A 19578-nucleotide genomic window follows, 5' to 3' on the forward strand; every position below is an offset into this window, starting at 1 on the left:
GTCAGGATTTAATACATCGAAACCCGGTCGTAAAATAAAGATTTTATCAAGTGGAAAAGTGCTTCGATCATTCATTATGCTTCATTCATTATGCTCGACTTCCACCACATCACGCCTGAAGCTACTCAATATGTAAGTAAATGATTTATTAATTGAATTATATTTCATATTTTGTTGAAATAGTTCGCTACCAAATATCCAGCAACTAACATTATTTATAGTTATTCGTAAGATTTGTTCTCATGATCATAAGTGCATTAAATTAATATATTTCCAAAACTGAGGTGATTTTTATGACTCATCAGAGAATCATGCTCAAGCTAATCGAGAGGCAGATGGGAAATTTGCTCCGATTAGTCATAAAGGTGCGATGTTTTTTACATTTTTCCCTCTGCTATACATTTCTATGGAAAAGCGAGTGGGCACTGAGGGCTGTAAACGTCAATGAATGCTCAATATGAATTACAAAACAGATGACAACTCAGCGAAAAAATGTTAGTGTAGTTGTGAGCTTACAAGAAATTTGGATGGATCCGTGTAATTTAGGTGGGTGTAGGAAATTATCGATATATGATACACAATATATGTTAATGAATTTTCTTTGCTGCGTTTTAAAGTATTAATCTAAAGAAGAAACTGGAAAAATTCCTCAATTGATTAAATCGGCATAAACGCCGGAATCGGTCGTTTGTGGCGGCCAGTTTCACTTTTTATAACACAAGAATGCTTTAAATGAAGTAGCCGTAGCGGCAATAGCTCGATTAGTATTGCTTTGTTAATTGGTTGACGTCATCCGTACAGTTTCCCCCGTCCATTACTAATAATGCTATTATTTCTTTTTTCATACGCCTTTTCATCATGATTTCACTAAATGTGTGTATTCTCCCCTTGGTCCCCGCGTCAGTAAATGTTTTAGCGAAAATAGTCGGAGAGTGGTTTTATATTTATGTGTTTCGTCAACCGGAGGTTTTCCTCGAAAGTGATGACTAGGCTTGCCTACATTCGTATGCATAAGTACGTTGCCGTAATGTCCAGAAAAGCAATACATTTCTGGTTTTTGGTATCCAAATGAAATTCATTTTGCTCTCTTAAGAAATTCGCTTTGCTCTCTTTGCAGTCTTATTACTGGCTTCGAAAAATTTAGTCATAGTAGACGAGGTTTTAACAGTCATTGACGTGTTCTTTAACAAAATCTTGACGATTACAATCGCAGTACAGTCTATCGAAATACGCACTGCAACTGTCATTTAAATCCTTGCGGTTTTGACATTGACTTCGATATTATTTGCAAAATATCGCAAAAGTAAATCGTTCGATAATCGCTCGCAAAAGTAAATCGTTCGTAAACGATGCATCATACATTTGAACGGCGCTATTTCTTTGCCTGAAACGCTTGCTGTTATAAAAGCATCAATATTATGGTAACGCATGGAGAAATAAGGTCCATAGATGCTCAAAATATCCGAAATACGTATCTGTAGTGTCTTCGTATGCGCAGACGAGGGGTGAGGAGCGGACTCTGGCATGAAGGATGCTTTTTTTTCGTCTATGTGGATCGATGCATTGACGCTTTTTTGACATTATTTCTCGACCCGTTGTACCTCCAAATTCAGATGTCGCTCAGCCCTTAGTGGTGGATATGAGAGTCAAAGACCCGTATTAATAATCGACTCTACTGTGAGAGTCCTTGAAACTCCTCTGCGCTTTTTAATGTTGGGCACGAGAGGATTCTAAGAAACTCCCAGAGGTGGGAGACTTATTTATAACAAGGGCTTTATTCCCATGGGCCGACTTCTCCTCGCAGTCGGCGGGTCAGAGACATTTCACCCAGCGTGTGATCGCGTTTGGCTGGTCGGGAGAACTAGCTTCTCGTAAGGTGATGTCACCGCAGGTGAGAGGGAGTTGAGTGGAGAGGGGGGTGGAGAGAAGGAGGCGGGAAGGAAGAGCGAATGGTGGGAGTGAGGGGGCGCGCGTGGGAGGATGCATCGGCGGGGGGAGGGGTAAGGGCGGGCGGAATCGAGCGATAGTGTGGGCGGGCGAGGGAGTGTGTTTGTCCGGGTGTTGTCTTTGTTTCTCTGCCAAACCTTTTTGCGTACTTTACCCTCAACCGGGGCCCAGTTTGTACACGGCTTTCCTCGCTGGAGCTTCCATTCTCACAATTAGGTGAAGGTGAAAGTCTCGCTCTACGCCAGAGGCGAACGACTTTAGTGGAGTTAGGTCTGCTCTGTTGGGATCTGTGGGATTTCACGTCGGCCTAACCATACCTGAGTGTAGGTTTAAAAACATCGCTTTATGATTGAGATATTCTTTGATTAGCAGGACCGTCTTCTTTCTCCGAAGTGGTCCGGTCGCGATCCTTGGAAGGCAAGGATGCTGACGTACTCCAATTGAATTGGTCTTCTGTTAGAAGCGTATTGTCTTGGGGTTAGAACTTTTTCCGCTGCTTAATCTGGACACCACCAGCCAAATAACATGACGCGTGATTTCCTTGAAATCGAAATTCTCTGGCGAAACCTTGGAGAAAGTTATCTCCTCAGTTCGAAGCTCGATGATTGCAACAATGTCGTTAAGCTTGGAACGAGTTCGATCCTAAATTCTTAGAGTGATATTCGTGGTAGTGTACGAAGAGCAGGAAGGCGTCTATCCACTTCACGCATTCGTAACAGATGCTAATTGTTCACAAATTCTAAATTGTGCTAAATTAAACGCAGTTCTGCAATATTATCGGCATTTTATCTCCACCGTGCGTTTATTTTAAAACTCAATATCAGAACTTATAGTTTCGAAGATTTGTTTTTACGAGGGTCATCCGGAAAGTAGTACCCGTTCGTGCCGCATGAAGTGCTGACGACGCGAGTAGCCGCTGGACGAGGTCAGATAGCTTCAGTGGCTTGTCTGCCTTCTCTGAGCCAAGTTGCGTGACGCTAGCATTGCCTGTGTTGTTTCTGTGATTGTTTACAATGTTTAAAAAAATTGAGAACGCCGCCAGTTGTGAAGTGAGGGCAGTGATTAAATTCCTCAATGCAAGAAACGTTCGCCCATGTGATATTCATCGCCAATTAAAGGAGGTGTATGGAGACAATGTAATGGACGAGTCGTCTGTTCGGCGGTGGTGTCGCAACTTCAACATGGGGAGGGGGAACACACACGACGATGAGCTTTCGGGGAGACCGTCTGTCATTACAGACCAACTGGTGAGCTCAGTTGACGAATTCGTGAGGAACGATCGGCGCGTCACAATTGATGACATCTGTGAGCATTTTCCCAATGTTTCTCGAACAATTGTTCATGAAATTGTTAAACACCATCTGCATTATGCAAAAATTTGTGCAAGATGGGTCCCTCGCGTATCTCAATGAGCTGGCGGCGAAGGACTATGCAGCAGGAATACAGAAACTTGTCACACGTTATGACAAATGCCTTAATTTGCTTGGAGATTATGTTGAGAAGTAGTTTAAAGTATCCTCTTTCAAATAAAATTTTTTATGTTTGTTAATATTTACTTTTGTGTCTTTATTTCACGAACGGGTACTACTTTCCGGATGACCCTCGTATTTGGATTGCAATGTGGGTGAAATATCGGAATGTGACTCGGTTGAAATCGATCGTTCATCGTTAAACTTTGCCGTGTTCCTTAAGTGTGCAAAGTTTTTCGCCCAAATGGGCTCGAATCAATTGTGCTTAGCGCCAAAAATAAAAAAAATACGTTTTCGCAAGTTATAATTTGCTTGGGAATTAAAACCGAGTGTTTAGGTTAGCCAGTGTAGTATCGTTTTCATGAACTTCGTCGTATTGGGCACTGGCGCAGATGATGTTACTGATGTGACTTTTAACGTTTGATCGTTTATAGATATTATCACCAGCAAATTCATTTCAAAATCTGTATCAAAAGGAGTAAACATTAATCCTGTTTGGCACCACTTGTTATTCAGATGTTAATTCCTGAACGCTACCATTTGTTTGCGTTCCGTGTTTACGTGAGAAGGCCGGCACTGTAATGTCAAGGAGAATCTACGTCACAGCTTAGCGACGACCATGCCATACTGTTGACGTAAGATATATTTTCCCCGGGAGGAGATGAATTGCATATTATTGCTCTTGTAGAAAATGTGGAAAGGGTGTGGAAATTTTCTTGCGTATCGATTTCTCATTATTACGAGCCGTTTGAACCTCGTCACGATCTTTCCGCATCAGCAGTGGCACGCGCGTCGTATCTTTTTGACCTGAGGGATAGAGAAAAGCATACAGTCTGATGGCTATGACGTGATTTTACGTAATTAGTTCAGACAAATAGGCTGTTACCGTTTCCGGACAAACGGCGGCTCAAAGGAGCGAACTACGGTACGTGTGAGAAATCGGTGAAACGGCAGAAACCAGCCTCTCTCTTGATCCAATGAGGTTTTCGCGAGTTTTTGCGACTTTAGGCACGAGTAGGTTGCTCGATATTATAAGTCGTCATAGTCAGTTTCGTTGACTGGGAAACAAACACATTTAATAAGTGGAAACTTTTCAGTCTCAATGAATGGCTACCATCATACAGACCTCGGAAGTAACAATCTCCTGGTACAATGGTATAAATAATGGCCTCGGTAATAGTTTAGTTGATGGAGAGGCTGAAACAAGGGAAAGGTCTGTCACCAATACACTGATTTATGTTTTGCCCAAGGGAAGTTAGAGGAGTAAAGTGAAATAGTTAAGAAGATTAGTTACGATAGAATAAGTAACTATTTAAGGTATGCATCTAAATTTGCATCTACAAAGTGCCTCGTGAGCCGCCATAAGTGTATGGAAAGGTTTTAGTGATTAACTCTTTGTGAATCACTAACAAATAAATCTGCTGTGAGTTAAAAAACGTTGAAAACTGTGCGAGAGGAAAACGAATACTTTAAACTGTCGATTCTACATATTTAATTGTATTCATTATTACAGACCTGCCGATGTACCGAACCTTAATATTGTAACTACATTTAGTATTATTTTGTCGGAACATAGAGCCATATAGCGCGAGAAGAGAAACGTTTCTTCGTAAAGGAATGCATTACCGCGAAAATAAAAACCCCAGGGTTTGTGAATTGGTATCATAGAAACATTAAACCAATAAAAACACGTTTGCGATATTTTCACGTAAGTGAGACATCGATGGCAGCAATAACAACGAACAGAAGCAAGAGCTTACATGTGGCTCAGCGGAACACGACCTGGACAAAACGAATAGGTAATGAAGTTTATGCAAGTAAAATGAAGAAAAAAACTGTTAATGATATTAAAAGAGATGCGGGTGCAATCGTCGGATATATCATTTCCCAATATAAGTATTCAATACTAGAAGATGACCTCTAAGCGTAGAATAATAATTAAATGCGAAGTACATACAAGTGGTGGATGGGTGGTTGAAAAACTTGGAAACGCCTAGAGTAATGTGAGATAGACGACCGTTCCAACTAGTATTCAATTCTTGGTCTGAATGACTAGTGACAGTGATTGATAATTAAGTCTATTTAGCAGCGCAACTATCAGATTATAAGTTCCTTGTTAGCGATGGGATTCCAAAAACTTTCCATGCGGAAGTTTTCAACGACAATTCTTAAGCCACGTCCATCAAGGCTTAAAAAATATGCATCGTCATCCACATTTTTTTCTTCTCGGGCTTTTTTATTCGTGTGGTGAGATACCCAAAACCTGGACAAACCCTCCGCGTTTGGGAGGGGTGAATTATCCCCCCAGCCCCCGCGCATCTCCTCTGTCTCAGTTAACCAATACCCACATTAATCCCGTGGTATGAAACTGTTATTTTGAGGGTTTTTAAGGCACCTTTTCGGTCGGCTTTTCCGGACAGCATTTATTTCACGACCTAGAAACCTTTTCTCGGCGTTGAACGAGGGGAGATGAATCGGTGTTATTTTTAGCCTTAGGGTGGTCGAGGCGGGAAAGGCGTGGAGATTGGTTTGAAGGTGATCGCTCTCGCGACTGATTGATTAAGAGCTTTGGGCGGTGAAATAAAAAAATGGTGAAGGAGCACCCTTCTTCACTTCACCAATCCCCTGTTGATGACTGATGTAATAGAGTTCGTTCGATGTTATCCAGGAGTGAACTGTTCATAGTACCCGCGTGGAGTAGTATGCGTATACCTGTGTATGAAGCAAGCAAAACGCTTTCGGTGTGACTTCATCTTTAGAAAATTCTACCTTTTTTTCCGGCTGCTTTTAAACGGTAAATTATCTTCAGTAGCATTCATTTGATGTGACTCTTTATTGGCACGCTCATATCCCATTAATAGCCGTGTGTTTTCATTCCGCTAACGTTGTACAGTCGTTATATGGCTCGTGCTGAGCGTACCGGTTATTGCCCGTGTTGCCACGGTGAGTGAAATAATCAAGGCATTATCTCGAAAAGAAGCAAGGTAATAAACGGAGGAGTGGGGGCATACTTCAACGAGATGCTGTGGATGGCTTTTTTTTAGTATCTTTCACTTCTGATCTCATACTCAACTGCTTTTGCTTGTTGTATGCCAAGAGATGAGTTTTTTCCTTCACTAGATTCAACGTATTTAAGCTGCGAATGCAGACGGAAAGGAATTGACACACAAAATTTTTTACAGAGCGTAATATAGAATACGTCTGAGAATCGGTGTTGAATTGAGAAAGGACCTTTTTTGTGTCATAAATTAATGGATGAAAGGAACGGATATTCTATTCCGGATATTTTTATTTTCCGTTTTGAATTGCAAAAAAAAGAGGTTAAAAATCGCGTGGGATTTGTACTTAAAAGAGACTGAGGGCGAGATTTAGCACCAATTGACGTGTTTTCTCGATATTTTTAGTGCACGACTGAACTCACACTGTTTCCTCCTACAATAACCCCAGTCAGATGTGGTTGAGGGAAGAGTCACTCCATGCGAAGATGTCCTAGATTCAACGAAGTTTTCTCGAAGAAATCTCGTCCTCTCGGTTTTGTCAAATTTGTACAGTCTTATAGTGAATATATCGGGGTTTATTTAGTGAAATTTATTTTTAAGTTTCCTCTTTCGGAAAATGCAATACTAATGTCGCAAAAATTAAGTAAATAGTATTGCTTATCTGATTCACTTACTCAGATCATTATCACTCCTATATGTTTCAAATTTTGTAGTGGAAGACATAGAATTTTACAAATGTATCGATGATATTGGCAATGCTTATTCTCATCAAAAGTGAGTACCAATAAAACTCGCACCCCTGCAACTTGAATAAAATAAACTAGCTTAGATATTTATTTCATTTGAAACAATTTGAAAGGAAATGAGCCATGCATTGCAGATATTTTTGAAATAGGACCGCCAGAGCGAATAGATATAGTATATGTTTTTTAAGAGCTTACTTAGCTAACTTGATCGTTCTAGTGTAATTATTTAAAATGGCTATGGTTAAAATTTGACATTTAATTTATAGAAAGTATGGATGCAAAATATTTCAAATTTTAATGCTATGGTTTATTATTAAAATGAAATATTTCAAATTTTTAAGTAGATAAGTTGACTAAAGTTATGTTTAAACGGTCTCCCTTAATCGGATGAAATTGATTGTTCTACTTAACTATGAAAGAGGTTGGGATTTCTTAGCGAAGTCCTGTCTCCCAAGTAAGATGGTAGTACCTATGGCGCGTACTGAAGTGGAAATCATACCTTCGCCGAGTAAAGACATGATTGGAAATTCACTGAAATAGTGCATGCAATCTGTGATTCCGGCAGGTCTGAACACGCTTTTTCACCAATCAGTGGCGCTACAGTTGATTCAAAAGTTAATTAATCAGATTTTACATCTGAATGTTTTCCCGGAATATTTAATCAAAGTCATTAACCTTTCAATCACCTGCCTCTTATCGTTTTCATATCATCTGGCTTTTAAAATTCATAGAGTTAAGTTGACAATCGGCTCGCAAAGTCATTTTGAGTAATGTACGGCAGTCCCACGAACCACCCTCACCTCGGGATTGTGATAAAGAGAAAAAAATAAATAAGGATACTAAAAATATATAGGGCTGGAAGCTCGAGAAATAATCATGGATTTATTCACTCATTGTATTCTGTCGTAAAATCGGCTGAAGCTAGGCGAAACCATGTAACCGGCTGTGTATGTTTTTCATCATTTGTTTGTGTTCGCTGATTCCGTATGCATGACGGCTTCCCTTACCTTTTTCTTTCCCGCAGAAGGAGTCCAAATCGGATGTTATGCTCCACTTGGCGGCGCTGAGGGGAGACGTGCGCGCCCTGACGAGAGTGCTGGACAGTGGCAAGGTTCACGTGGATTGCTGCGACAAGGTGAGAAGGGGGAATGGCTCGATTGTGGCTGGAAGGGGGCGCGAAGGGGAGGAAGGCAGTTAATGGGGTGGGGGAAGGGGTAAAAGTAGAGGGGAGAGGCGTGGGAGCGGACTCGTGAAGTGTGAGTGCGGTCACCCCCTCCTAAGTGAGTTATTTGTGTGTCGAGGGATTATTGTGCTCCTGACCGGAGTGACCTCCAAAATGTTGACGGGTTTACATCACCATTAGATAGGAGACTTTTATTTAAAAAAAAATTAAATAGCGTTAAGCAATGTATACAGCGCCCGAACGAATTTCTGTGACAAGAATTTTCGTGGGTGACAAAAGACAAGGGTTCATGATAGGTTGTTTAGGGTGAAGTTCACGCAAGGTTACCGTACAAGGCAATCTATCCCTTAAAGGTAGGTGTTGGACTTTCCCTTAAAGATGTTATGCTCCACGTGTCGCGGTAACTTCCTTTTGTTTGCCCTACATTATTTCCTTCTCCCTTTCTTTGCGCCTCCTACCTGCTTCCATGTCGTCTGAAAAGATCGGGGCGTTAGAGCGTAATTGAATTCACTCATGAGGAGGCGTTTTTTCGAAACCAGTGGACCTAAATAGCATAAAAAATGGTGAAACATCTAGCTTCTGCAAGTCGTTCAGATCGCTCGCCCCTGATTGCCAAGTCGATATAAATCTGTGCCAATGCTCTAGTTAATTTTATGCTAAGTTGGAACACCAACGCCACCAATATGACAGTGCATTCGGATTTCACTGTAACTGCTCGTGAGCATCGATTTGAACTTGTGGTTTTTGCATACGGGGCTCAACGGAAGGAAAACGGGAGTGGGTGAGCAACAAGTAGGATAGCGGAAGCGGTTACTCATATTTAATGATCCCTAAATTAAGCTTGAAAGCGGGACGGCCGGAGGAAACGGAAATCAACAGCTTGATGCTCGTTTCTTTACACTGTAGATTCGCATTAAGGAATATTAAGCGCGGGAAATTATTAGAGTTGGTTTTCTGATGAGGTGAAAGTAAAGGAATATTTTTTTTGATAATTGATCTTGATGAAAGTGTGAGATTCAAAAAGAGAGTATGTTTTATTCTTTTAATTATTTTGTTTCATGATTAAAATCATGTTTGAAGTATGGAAAAGATTTTGCAAATTTTACGTGACCTTCATTAAGATTCGCATCGATTATATGCGACATTTTTTTCACTTTATCTATTATAAATTTTAAAATAATTTTTATTATAAATTATTATTTGGTAGACTTCCGTTTAAGGATGCACACAAACTTAACGCCCCTACATTCCCTAGCTTCGGGTCAAGACAACCTGAACCCACAATACAATGAATCCTCATTAATTTCCACGTACATACATTCTACCTCCCTTCATTTCATCCGACCTGGCTTTTCTTTTCCTATCCCCTCCTGGCGTGTCTATGTATTGCTCTACCTTTTATCCGTCTTCAAAATTTCATCACCTATTCAAGCGCTCTGCATCCCCCTATCTTTAGGATTTCTCCCAACAACCTCCCAAACAAGGGCTTGGGTGTCTATAATTGAATTTACGGCGTGTACGTATAGAGGTTAGATGGAAGAAGGGATATTAAGCCTCAATCTTGACTCAGTAAAAAAAAACGTAAAATATATAACAATCCTCTCCTTATCTATCTTTGTCTTTTTATTCCCGTCGATTGTAGTATCTCCATCGTGGCTCTTTCGCATTAATGAAACAGGATGTCAATTATTTTCATTCATTAATTCATTCATGATTTTACTTAATTTTTATTTAAAATAATGAAAAAAATGTATTGAAATTAAATTTAAAATACTCCGCCTTTCCATATAAATCACTTTTATTACTACCTAGGTTTCGTTGTGATATAACATCATCAGTGACCTGCTGATGTTATACCATAACGAAACCTAGGTAGTAATAAAAGTGATTTATGTGGAAAGGCGGAGTATTTTAAATTTAATTTCAATATGAAGAATTTCCACCAAGTGACGCCAGAAACTGTTTCATTTAAAAAAATGTATGAAAGAAAACCCATTTCAGTAATGTAGCAGAATTAAACCGTGGCCGTTGGACCAGTCTCAGAGTAGTCAATTGTTCTAATAGACAACGTGATCGTGCGAGTCGGTTTAATAATTGTTCAACTCTAGTCACGTTGGCTATGTACGTGAAAACCCAGCCTCAGTCCTACCTAAGACAGAAGATTGACTCTGAAGATAACAAAAAGAAGACCTGCCACAGTAGAACATGAAGACCATCGGGTGAAATTCAATTTTCATGAAAGTTGCACCGGAAAAGATAAGGTCAGCATAAGTAAGTTTTTGGCGTAGATTTAGAAGTCAACAAACATCGCCCTTAAATCAAGAAAATAGAGTAAGTTATCGAATGTGCCGTGCTCGATTGATTTTTATTTTCAGCTTTCAGTGGGAATATTTTTTCAAAATGGTCAGAGAACTTAAGAAGTGGAATTTCGAGAACTTCAGAATGGATTCGGGAGAGTAAAGGCTCACTTGCGTACTGATGGAACAGAAGGGTATCAAAGTACTGAGGAAAAAGTAATTCCCTATTAATATTTATTGTTTAGCCAGTGGTTCTGTAACATAAGGTTAAGGTTCTGTAACACTAGGCTAATTCAAGGTGTCTTCTCCGGTTACCGTCTGCGGTCGGGTTATTGTGCATTTCGACGAGTTCATTTTGCATGGCTTCGCACTTCCAAAGCAGAAAAATGCCAAGTTTGCATTCACAGATTTGCTTGATTGAGCTCATCCGACCAACTCTTGCGCAATTATAAAACAGAGTGGATTGGACACTTAATAATTCTCATTTGCAATTATTTCGCAAGAATATTTGAACTTCTAGGTGAACGTGACACAGTGGGAGATGTGTGTTGTCTGCGGGTATGATCCTGACCGTAAAAGTTCAGCTGTAATTAGCGCCATTTACACTGTATCGGCCTCTGAAGACTCCTTTTAATCGTGATTCCCTTTCGATCGAAGGTAATTAAAAATCATTTCTACAAATGCCCCGAGTTAAATTAAAGTTATGATTGACGGCGAATACTGTATACCTATCTTAGAAGGAATAATTCAAGCGTGGAATGTACATAAAATAATAAGAAATATACACTAAATGCTTGATTTATCCTCACTGTGTCCGTACATTCCGTTTTTTTTTAGAAATTGAATGCGGCTCCTTTGGACTAGAAATCCCACAACATGAAGCCGTGGTTTAAGAATAAACTTTGTGAGGACTTAGGTTGAAAAGAACGGCCAGTTTAGTGAGATATTTTCAAATTTAAAGGACAAAGCAATTAGAAAAAAACTCAAAACTTAATTTCAAAATTTAACCAAAGAGAAAACTATAGTCAATACTTGCCACAGTTCTTATTTGAGTGATCTCCTCATTTGTAATTAAAATTTATTTCAGTAAACTCATAAATTTGATACATTTTTATCCCAGAAAATTTTGATGCAATGAACAAGAAATTCCAACTTTTCCAATGTTTACCAAATCATGTTTCTTCGCTGGCGGCGTATACACATCTTGATGAAGTGTGGAAATAGAGGCTGATAGTCGTCATCAGGAATAGCCATTTTTGATTCTTCAGATTTATTTCATAGAAAGAAATGAAGTACTAACGAAGGAAAAAACCTAATCAGCGATTAAGTCTCATATAAGCATACCGTTGATTGTCTGGTTATGTGCAAATTGAATAATTTCAAGTAAACAAAGTCAAATGCAGCGCGACATTAGTCACGGTTGCCTATAATATTTGCGGTGACCGTAAGGAACGTACGTTTGGCAACAGCGTCTCCCGTCAGGTCCGTACTTTCATTTAAGCGTAGAACGCTTGGTACCGAATAATTATGAATGAATCCCTTAACAACCTATTGGATTTAAAGTAAATTGCTTTGCCGGCGTTGATTTAAAATACTTAGTGTATTATTAAACTAATGGAAACATGCTCAGAATGGATTAGAGAACTAAAGAAAGGTGTTCGGCAATTCCATCAATGATACCCACCTTCTCTCAATCCTGTCTTATTTACTGGGTCCTGAAAGGCATTGCAATGAGCTGATAATTTGTTTAATTGTTTGAAAATTAAATTCCTTTGCAACCAAAAGTACTGAACTTTCGTTGAGTCATAAATTAATTCGTGTTACGATCCATATAATTGGCACAGTCAATAAAGCCCTGCGCTTGATGTCTAGTCGCTAAGCCGAATACGAATAAATGGACCAAAATACGGAGATATATTGTCGTAATATGTAATCTACTCCAATAGGTAAAATATACATCATTTTAGAGTCTGATCATGGGTAAAAGAGTGAAAATTGTTGTCGAACTTTTGCTCAAAAAACAGACAAACTTAGGACAAAAATGGTGGTTAGCGTCTATTGGGAATTTCATTGAATAATGTAACGATTGAGACGAATTAGCCATGCTAACCAGATCAACAGGTCATTGGTTCAGAGAAAATTTGAATAGTGTTTGTATATTTTTATATTTTGCATTGGTAAAAAGTGTTTCTACCCTTAATAACGTATCCCCGCGAGTCGTATAATCCCTCCAGGCTAAGTTACTCTCGTACGATGCCTATTCAAATAGCAGGATATCTGAGAAATATATTAGCAACAGCTCAAGAGCGTAAGGAAACCTTGAGAAAAGGCATAAAATTGCGCGGCTTCTCTCTCATATAAGACGATGATACCGGAAAGTGAAGAAAGGAAACTGGCAGAAGCCACGAGACGTGGAAACCGCATGACAAGGAGACCGACGGGTCGTGTGAAATCGCAAAAGCGGCGCCAGATAATGTCTCGCGATCGCACTGTTGTCGTGCAGTACTTTCTGTTATCTGGCAGACTGTTCGAGAAAAATATCAAACCCTATATGCGGAGCTGAATTGCAAATGTAAAAGTAGCGACTCCAAAATTTTCAGCAAAATGAGTGGGTGCAAGCGGCTAGGGTTCATTCACGTGACTACCTTTTTGCGAGCCCAGTTTTCTGGGAAAATGTGCTAAATTATTGGCAAAGAACTTGAATTCAAGCTTCCAGATTCACTGCATAAGGTACGAAAGGCCCATCTTAGGCTTCGCGAAAATGTTCGAAATTTATGGTTTTGGTAACTTTTATAGACTCAAGGTCCACGTATGCGCAAATGTAACCAGGTAGCTCGGTAGGTTGCTTGGTGGGAAGAGTCAGTTATGCTACATGACAACGATAATTATTATTAGGTAATCTACCGGTTAAGGTAGGTTTTTGGATGGACACAGCTACCAAATAAAAATTTTGGGACTCCTAAGAAAACACAAAATCTAGCATCCTACTCTACATCGGGCCCCTCTTCATCTCTGAGTACTTTCTTCCGCCCTTCATCCCGTCCAACATTCCTATCCTGTTCCTTCCCTTTCCTCGTTTGCCCAACATTCTCCCCTCTATCACAGTCTTCAGCATCCCACTGCCGGTCAATAGGATTTCTCCCCACAAACCCCTGTCCTCGCCCACCATACCAAGTACTTCCTCATTTGTTTTCTTCTCTGTCCATTTCACCTTCTCCATTCTCCTCCACACCCACATTTCAATAATACAGGCATAATAATACTAAATATTTCTGGAGAGTTCTGGGTACAAATTTACGTGATGCTTTTGGATGCGTGCAGCTAAGAGGTCTGCATAGTAGTGTGTTTTCCGAGTGTCAGAACTTTCCAGTGACTGACAGTCGGCGACGCCGTCTCCCCACGCCCAGAATGAGAGTACCCCAAGCACCGTAGGGCTAGTAGGTATGAGGCTTCGTCCTAATACTGGAGTCATGTTCATTATCTTTCAAGTGGCGTGGTGTGCTGCTCCGACATCGAAACTGGGCGAGGTCTTTGGACTCGCTCTTGAAAATTGGGGCCGCTATTTGCTTGAGCATCATGAATGAAGTTTGTTAACTTAGCATAAAATAAACTCGGAAACCCCAAGTCGCAATTCTTCAAATAAAACAGTATATTAGCGCGGTTTTTTCTTTTAGTAAATCCTAATTAATTTTCCATTATTCATTTAAAATCGATTTCATTCGCTTGAATTTTAAATTCATTTGCCGATCAATGATCATGGGATGCGCATCCCTTCCATTTTAGAATTCCCAGTAATCGATGTTTTAATTTATCAAATAAAATTGATAGTATTCCACTCAACTTAAAATATATTTCCACTCTTATTTACGAAAAAAACTAGTAGATACACATACAACACATTTTAGGTAGTGTTACACATGTACCGCTTTCATTTGTTAACTTTTGTTGTACTGTTGATTTCTTTTGTATTGTATGCCCGCATTAGAAAGCGCGCAGCATTCTTACGATAGAAGCTCAAATAGCAAGGGGAATTGAGTGAAATCAACAGCGTGGGAACTGAATTTCTTATAATGTTTCCATCATTTTTCTTTCGCGACAGGATGGCACGACTCCTCTCATGCTGTCTGCAGCCAACGGCCACGCCCAGTGTGTCGCGGAGCTTCTGGAACAAGGGGCGGATCCCGACTCCAGGAGGGTGGTGAGTGCAACTGTTTCGTTTAATGGGTTTACCTCGATGGCGATTTGCCATCTGCTCCCCGGTCCATTCGCATTCTGGGCTCAATTTCTCGGTTTTCCGAGCCCCAAGTCCAAGGGGCAGTCCGTCTCGTTGGGCGCCATCGAGTCCTCCTGTTCCCTTCGTTTGACCTGCTCGACCGCATTTTTTATCTCAAAAATTCAAGGTGGAGACTCTTAATGCAAATGTCGAAAGAAAGAATTTATGTTCGGAAACGGATGTGATGCGATCATGGCGGGAAACGGAGCGGAACCAAAAATAAAAAAGAGGCTAGGAAGCATTTCTTGAGCAATATTCAGTGCGTTTTACAGTGGTCGGGAAAAGTTGAATTCCAACCTTGATGCATTTAGAAACTCCGCGGAATTTACTGTGTAAAGTGAACATAGAAAATGCGCATGTTAATAGCGAATTAAAATGTTTTTGTTTCGAAATCTATCATAACCATCAATAAAATAAATGGAAATACGAAGTGAATCTAAGCTGTAAGTCCTAATTATTTTCTGACGAATTACTGACACTAGAAAAGTTAAACGCCTGTTACTTCCCAAAATCATCTCTCTGTAGACTTCACATTTTTTATAAGATTCTATGTCCACCTAGAACGCTTATCTAGGGTTTTTATTCATTTATTATTTTAGTACCCTGCAAACCAGCGCTAGGGTGTGTGGCAGGGGGTGAATACACACTAGACTAATTTTGACCTGAATATGACCCTACCGCGGTCGGGTAATGTTATTCTGATCCCTTATCGTTCGTGAAAAAATGACACCTTAAATCTCTCTGTTTACTTACTTAACTCACTTAATCACTCTAATTTTATTGGCACGATCCCCTTTGCCCATTTTACTCGAAAGTAGTGATGGTCCCTGGCCGAGACTTCATTGGTTCGTTGTTACGTTGCGAAGTTCGGCATCCTTTGAACTGTCGAACCAACGAATGTACATTAATCGTATCCATAATGACAGCACCGCGTATCTCACGTAATTGACGATTAATTACATTTGGTGTACGACGCAATTGGAAAAAACTAACGATTTCATGATTTTATTCTACACAAAACGATGCCTTTTTAAATGATGAAAACGCTTCTAACAATAGCAGTAGATAGGTGTTTAGAAATCCTATACGTTGTGCGATGCAGCCATGTACTACTCGCATTCATACTGAGTACCCGCGTATTTTGAGTTCAACCATATTATTCTATCTTCTCCCAGTTCCGAGACAAAATTGTGATAACTTGAGCGCACCTCGTAGGAGGTAATTATGGGCCAAAAAACGATGGACTAATATTCAAAAATACGTTTCCAGCCGGCGATCAAATCCACTGTCATTCCTCTTTGCTCTATGCTTTATTTGGGGAAATAATCTGTCGATTCGTTCAAAGGGGCAAGTTCATCATAAAATACATCCGTAAAGTATGGAAATGTTGTGGGTAAGTCATAATGTTTTTTCTTGACACTTCAGCAATCGTTCGAAAATATAAGATTTAAATGCATGTTCGTGCATGTGGTCTTTTTTGTTGAAAGGGATCCGAAGAAAGAGTCTATGTACTCGTATGTGCAGATCAAAAGTTTAGAATCGTAAACGCTCTGAAGCCAAAATGCTATTATTCTTAGTGGAAGTGATTGCTCTGACGAACTTTCATCGTAATCGTGTCCCGTAAAAACGTTTCGCTTGAACTAAACTTCTTATTTTAGATATTATAAACCCGCCTCCTCACTTTCCTGAACATTAGAATGCATCATCTATCTAGGAGAGAGTATGCGCGGGCAAATGAGCGGAACATTTTTTTATAGAGAGTTCGGGTATGAAGAGCATCGAGGCCCACTTCAAATTCATTTGAATCGTGACTTCGTCCTCTTCCCGTCATTAAATAAAGAAAGTTTCTCGTTAATTTCACATCCTTGCCCAGTCATTATTCTCTCTCTCTCACGCGTTCAGCCCATGTCAAATCGTAAACGCTAACTGTTCTGGGACAATAATTAATGCGATCACTTGTTTCCGCTTCACAAAGGAAAGATGAATTTTCTCCATTCTTAAATCTTTTGGTTCATCTCCTCTCTTCCGTTGTCCAGACCAAGCTGATTTGAGTTTTGACCACCATTTCTCCGAAGTGAAGATTGCGCAGTTAACTTATTCATTCGATATTGTCGTGTATATCAGTTATCCATCAAAATTAGGCAAAAGTTCAAGTTGTTCATCAAATGTGAGCGCAATAAATTCATTCATTTATGACAGTATGCCCATGTGTCCCTTCAAAGTACTTACTGTAATGAGCATGTTTAATTAATTATTGTTCATTGATCCTTTAAAACGTAACGCATGTAACTCATGGTGATAACTTAAGACAATTTTTAGACTTAATTAAAGTAATGATAAGATATTTAAGATTTTTGTTTTAATTTAAAAAATATCTATTGTTCTAGTGAGACATAAGAATGTGGGAGACGCTTAGATTTTGAAGCTTAATAGCAGCATCGTTAGATTTTTTTAGGTGGTGTCTTTGAATTCATATCACGTGAATTATCTGTTCTCAACGGTTTTTTTCCAAAATATTATAACGGATTTTATAATTAAACCACCATTTAATCGATGCCCGTCGGTTATTCGCAAAGTAGAACAATAGCTTTATTTACACTTTATCATAGTTACTATCATTTTAACATTCGGAATTGGTTCAAAGTATACTAGCGCAGAAAAAGCAAGTGATTTGTAAAATTTAGCTTCCCATCCCGAGCGATTTGAAACACATTGAGTTGCGCAAGTTTTTTACGATCTAAAATTGGCCAATTCGCCCTTTTGAGATATGTACTGTCTCTTTTGTTGGGCTGGGTACGTTATGCATCGTAATTACATCGAACGACCCCGCACAGTCAGATTTTGATTCCCCAAACGTAAGATAGTTTGCTAGGACTTTGTAAATGCCCTGTCAGACAAAATATTTGAGTAGTCATTTTCTTGAGCATTCGAGTGCGTACCATTATGTATTTTCATTTGGTTAATAAAAATCTTAAATGTTGCCTCGATGGATATAAGTTGGACTTAAACACTCTATGAGATACGAAAATATTTAGATCAAGATATAATACCAATAGCCCTAAATCCAGCGAATCCGGCTTTTAACTCTTCCCATTCTTATTTTACTCTTTTTCTTGTATCAATGAATGGCTTGAAATACGTGCGCCTAGTTATCGTACAAAGCGGTCTTCGTGTTTTCCAAAACATTGCCTCGACTAATATGAGCAAAAATTTTGATATCCTCTCATTCATTCAAATTTCTATAATATGAACGTTTTGTAATGTTACTCAGTGAATTTTCAAAGGATGTTCCTTTACTTTGAATTTAAACTATGTTATTTTATCTCCAGCCAACGATATAATAACACCCTATTTATCATGTACAATAGAACATTTCAACACAAAAGACATTTACGGAAAATCTTCATGTATGATAGTAGTATAAATTGAGAGAGGTACAATACTCATTCTAGTTCTACTAAGCCAGTCAGTTCTGGCGTGACAGCAGGAACCACATAGAAATATGCCTATAAAATGTTGCAATTTTAGATATATTTTGTGCCAAGTTTTGTTCCAAGCCCCAGTCACTTCTAGGTAATAAGCTGTCTTTTATTTTCCTTTTCTAGAATTTACGGACTGTGTTTTAATAATAATTGCTGGGATATTACTTAATTCATGGATAGACGACCCACGACAGTAACTAGTTAATTAAATATATGTCTTCATTCACACTGTCTAAAGTTCACAATTTCTTGGCGGCCTACTATATGATGTTTCGTTACACATAGCGAGTTGCCAGCGGCAAGAAAAAAGATGTCGCTGCCACCGTGGGAAGAATTGGGAGTGTTTGCTGTTCCATCCCGTGCTTTTTAGAATCCGGATTTCCTCCGCTGTCAGGCTTCTCGCGGCTTGCCCCACGACTCCGCCCTCTTCGATTCTGCCGTGCTCTGCCGCTGACCCGTGGCCTGCATTCTAATCGGTCCCGCGCTCGTTTTCTTCCGCTACCCATCTGTTGAACACCTCCCTCCCCAGCGGCCGGGCTGGATGTTGCTCCGAATTCCCTTCCCGAAGATTGCCTCAAACCAGTCTCTCTCATCTATTCCTGTAGATTGAATGCCGTTCCGTTTTTGCCGTCTTTCTCAATTTCTTTCTCTTAATCGTAAAGTTCGAGGAAGTCAATAGTGTTCGCAAGACATGGAAGACTTGTAGATAGTAGATGGAAGAACTCGTGATTTGACTGGCTTATGATTTATGATGGCTGTCATTTCGCATCTACTATTACGTTAAAATTACGTTACTATTACCTCTCCACTGTTTGGAGAGCTGTACACGTTCCCAGATCGGGATTTTAGCCCAGGACTTGCAATGTTTGCCGCTAGCAATTTTCCCACCTGATTGCCGAGAGTGAAAAATAAAATAATTCGTGATTTGCTTGGTCCACCGCAGGGTTGGCTTCATATTTTGTGTGCGCTTTGACTCTTTGCCTTCATCATCAGGCATTTAGTGCGGATATCGAACGGTGGAATAGGTTAATAATGAGCTAAAATTGACAATTTTTAATGTCAGTATGGCCAGTGTTCAAGCCCATATCCTTTCCACTTCAAATTTACGGTGATTCGCGCAATAACGCCATCTATTTTGGAGGGGCAGGTTAAGAAATGCTTTTTTCCGAAATCACTAGCTTT

At 39.6% G+C, this 19578-nt stretch overlaps 1 protein-coding gene across 1 annotated transcript in view; it reads left to right on the top strand.

Annotated features, from left to right (window-relative positions):
• Positions 1 to 19578, top strand: part of LOC139691989 (ankyrin repeat domain-containing protein 29) — a 79378-nt gene that overhangs the window by 18801 nt on the left and 40999 nt on the right. Inside the window, exons 2-3 of the mRNA XM_071589982.1 lie at positions 8186 to 8296; positions 14741 to 14839. Of these exons, the coding sequence (XP_071446083.1) occupies positions 8186 to 8296; positions 14741 to 14839 (210 nt within the window). The remainder of the gene's footprint in view (positions 1 to 8185; positions 8297 to 14740; positions 14840 to 19578) is intronic.

This window comes from Hetaerina americana, unplaced genomic scaffold, assembly GCF_022747635.1.
Source record: "Hetaerina americana unplaced genomic scaffold, ioHetAmer1.1.p SCAF_4, whole genome shotgun sequence".
Classification (NCBI taxonomy): Eukaryota; Metazoa; Arthropoda; class Insecta; order Odonata; family Calopterygidae; genus Hetaerina; species Hetaerina americana.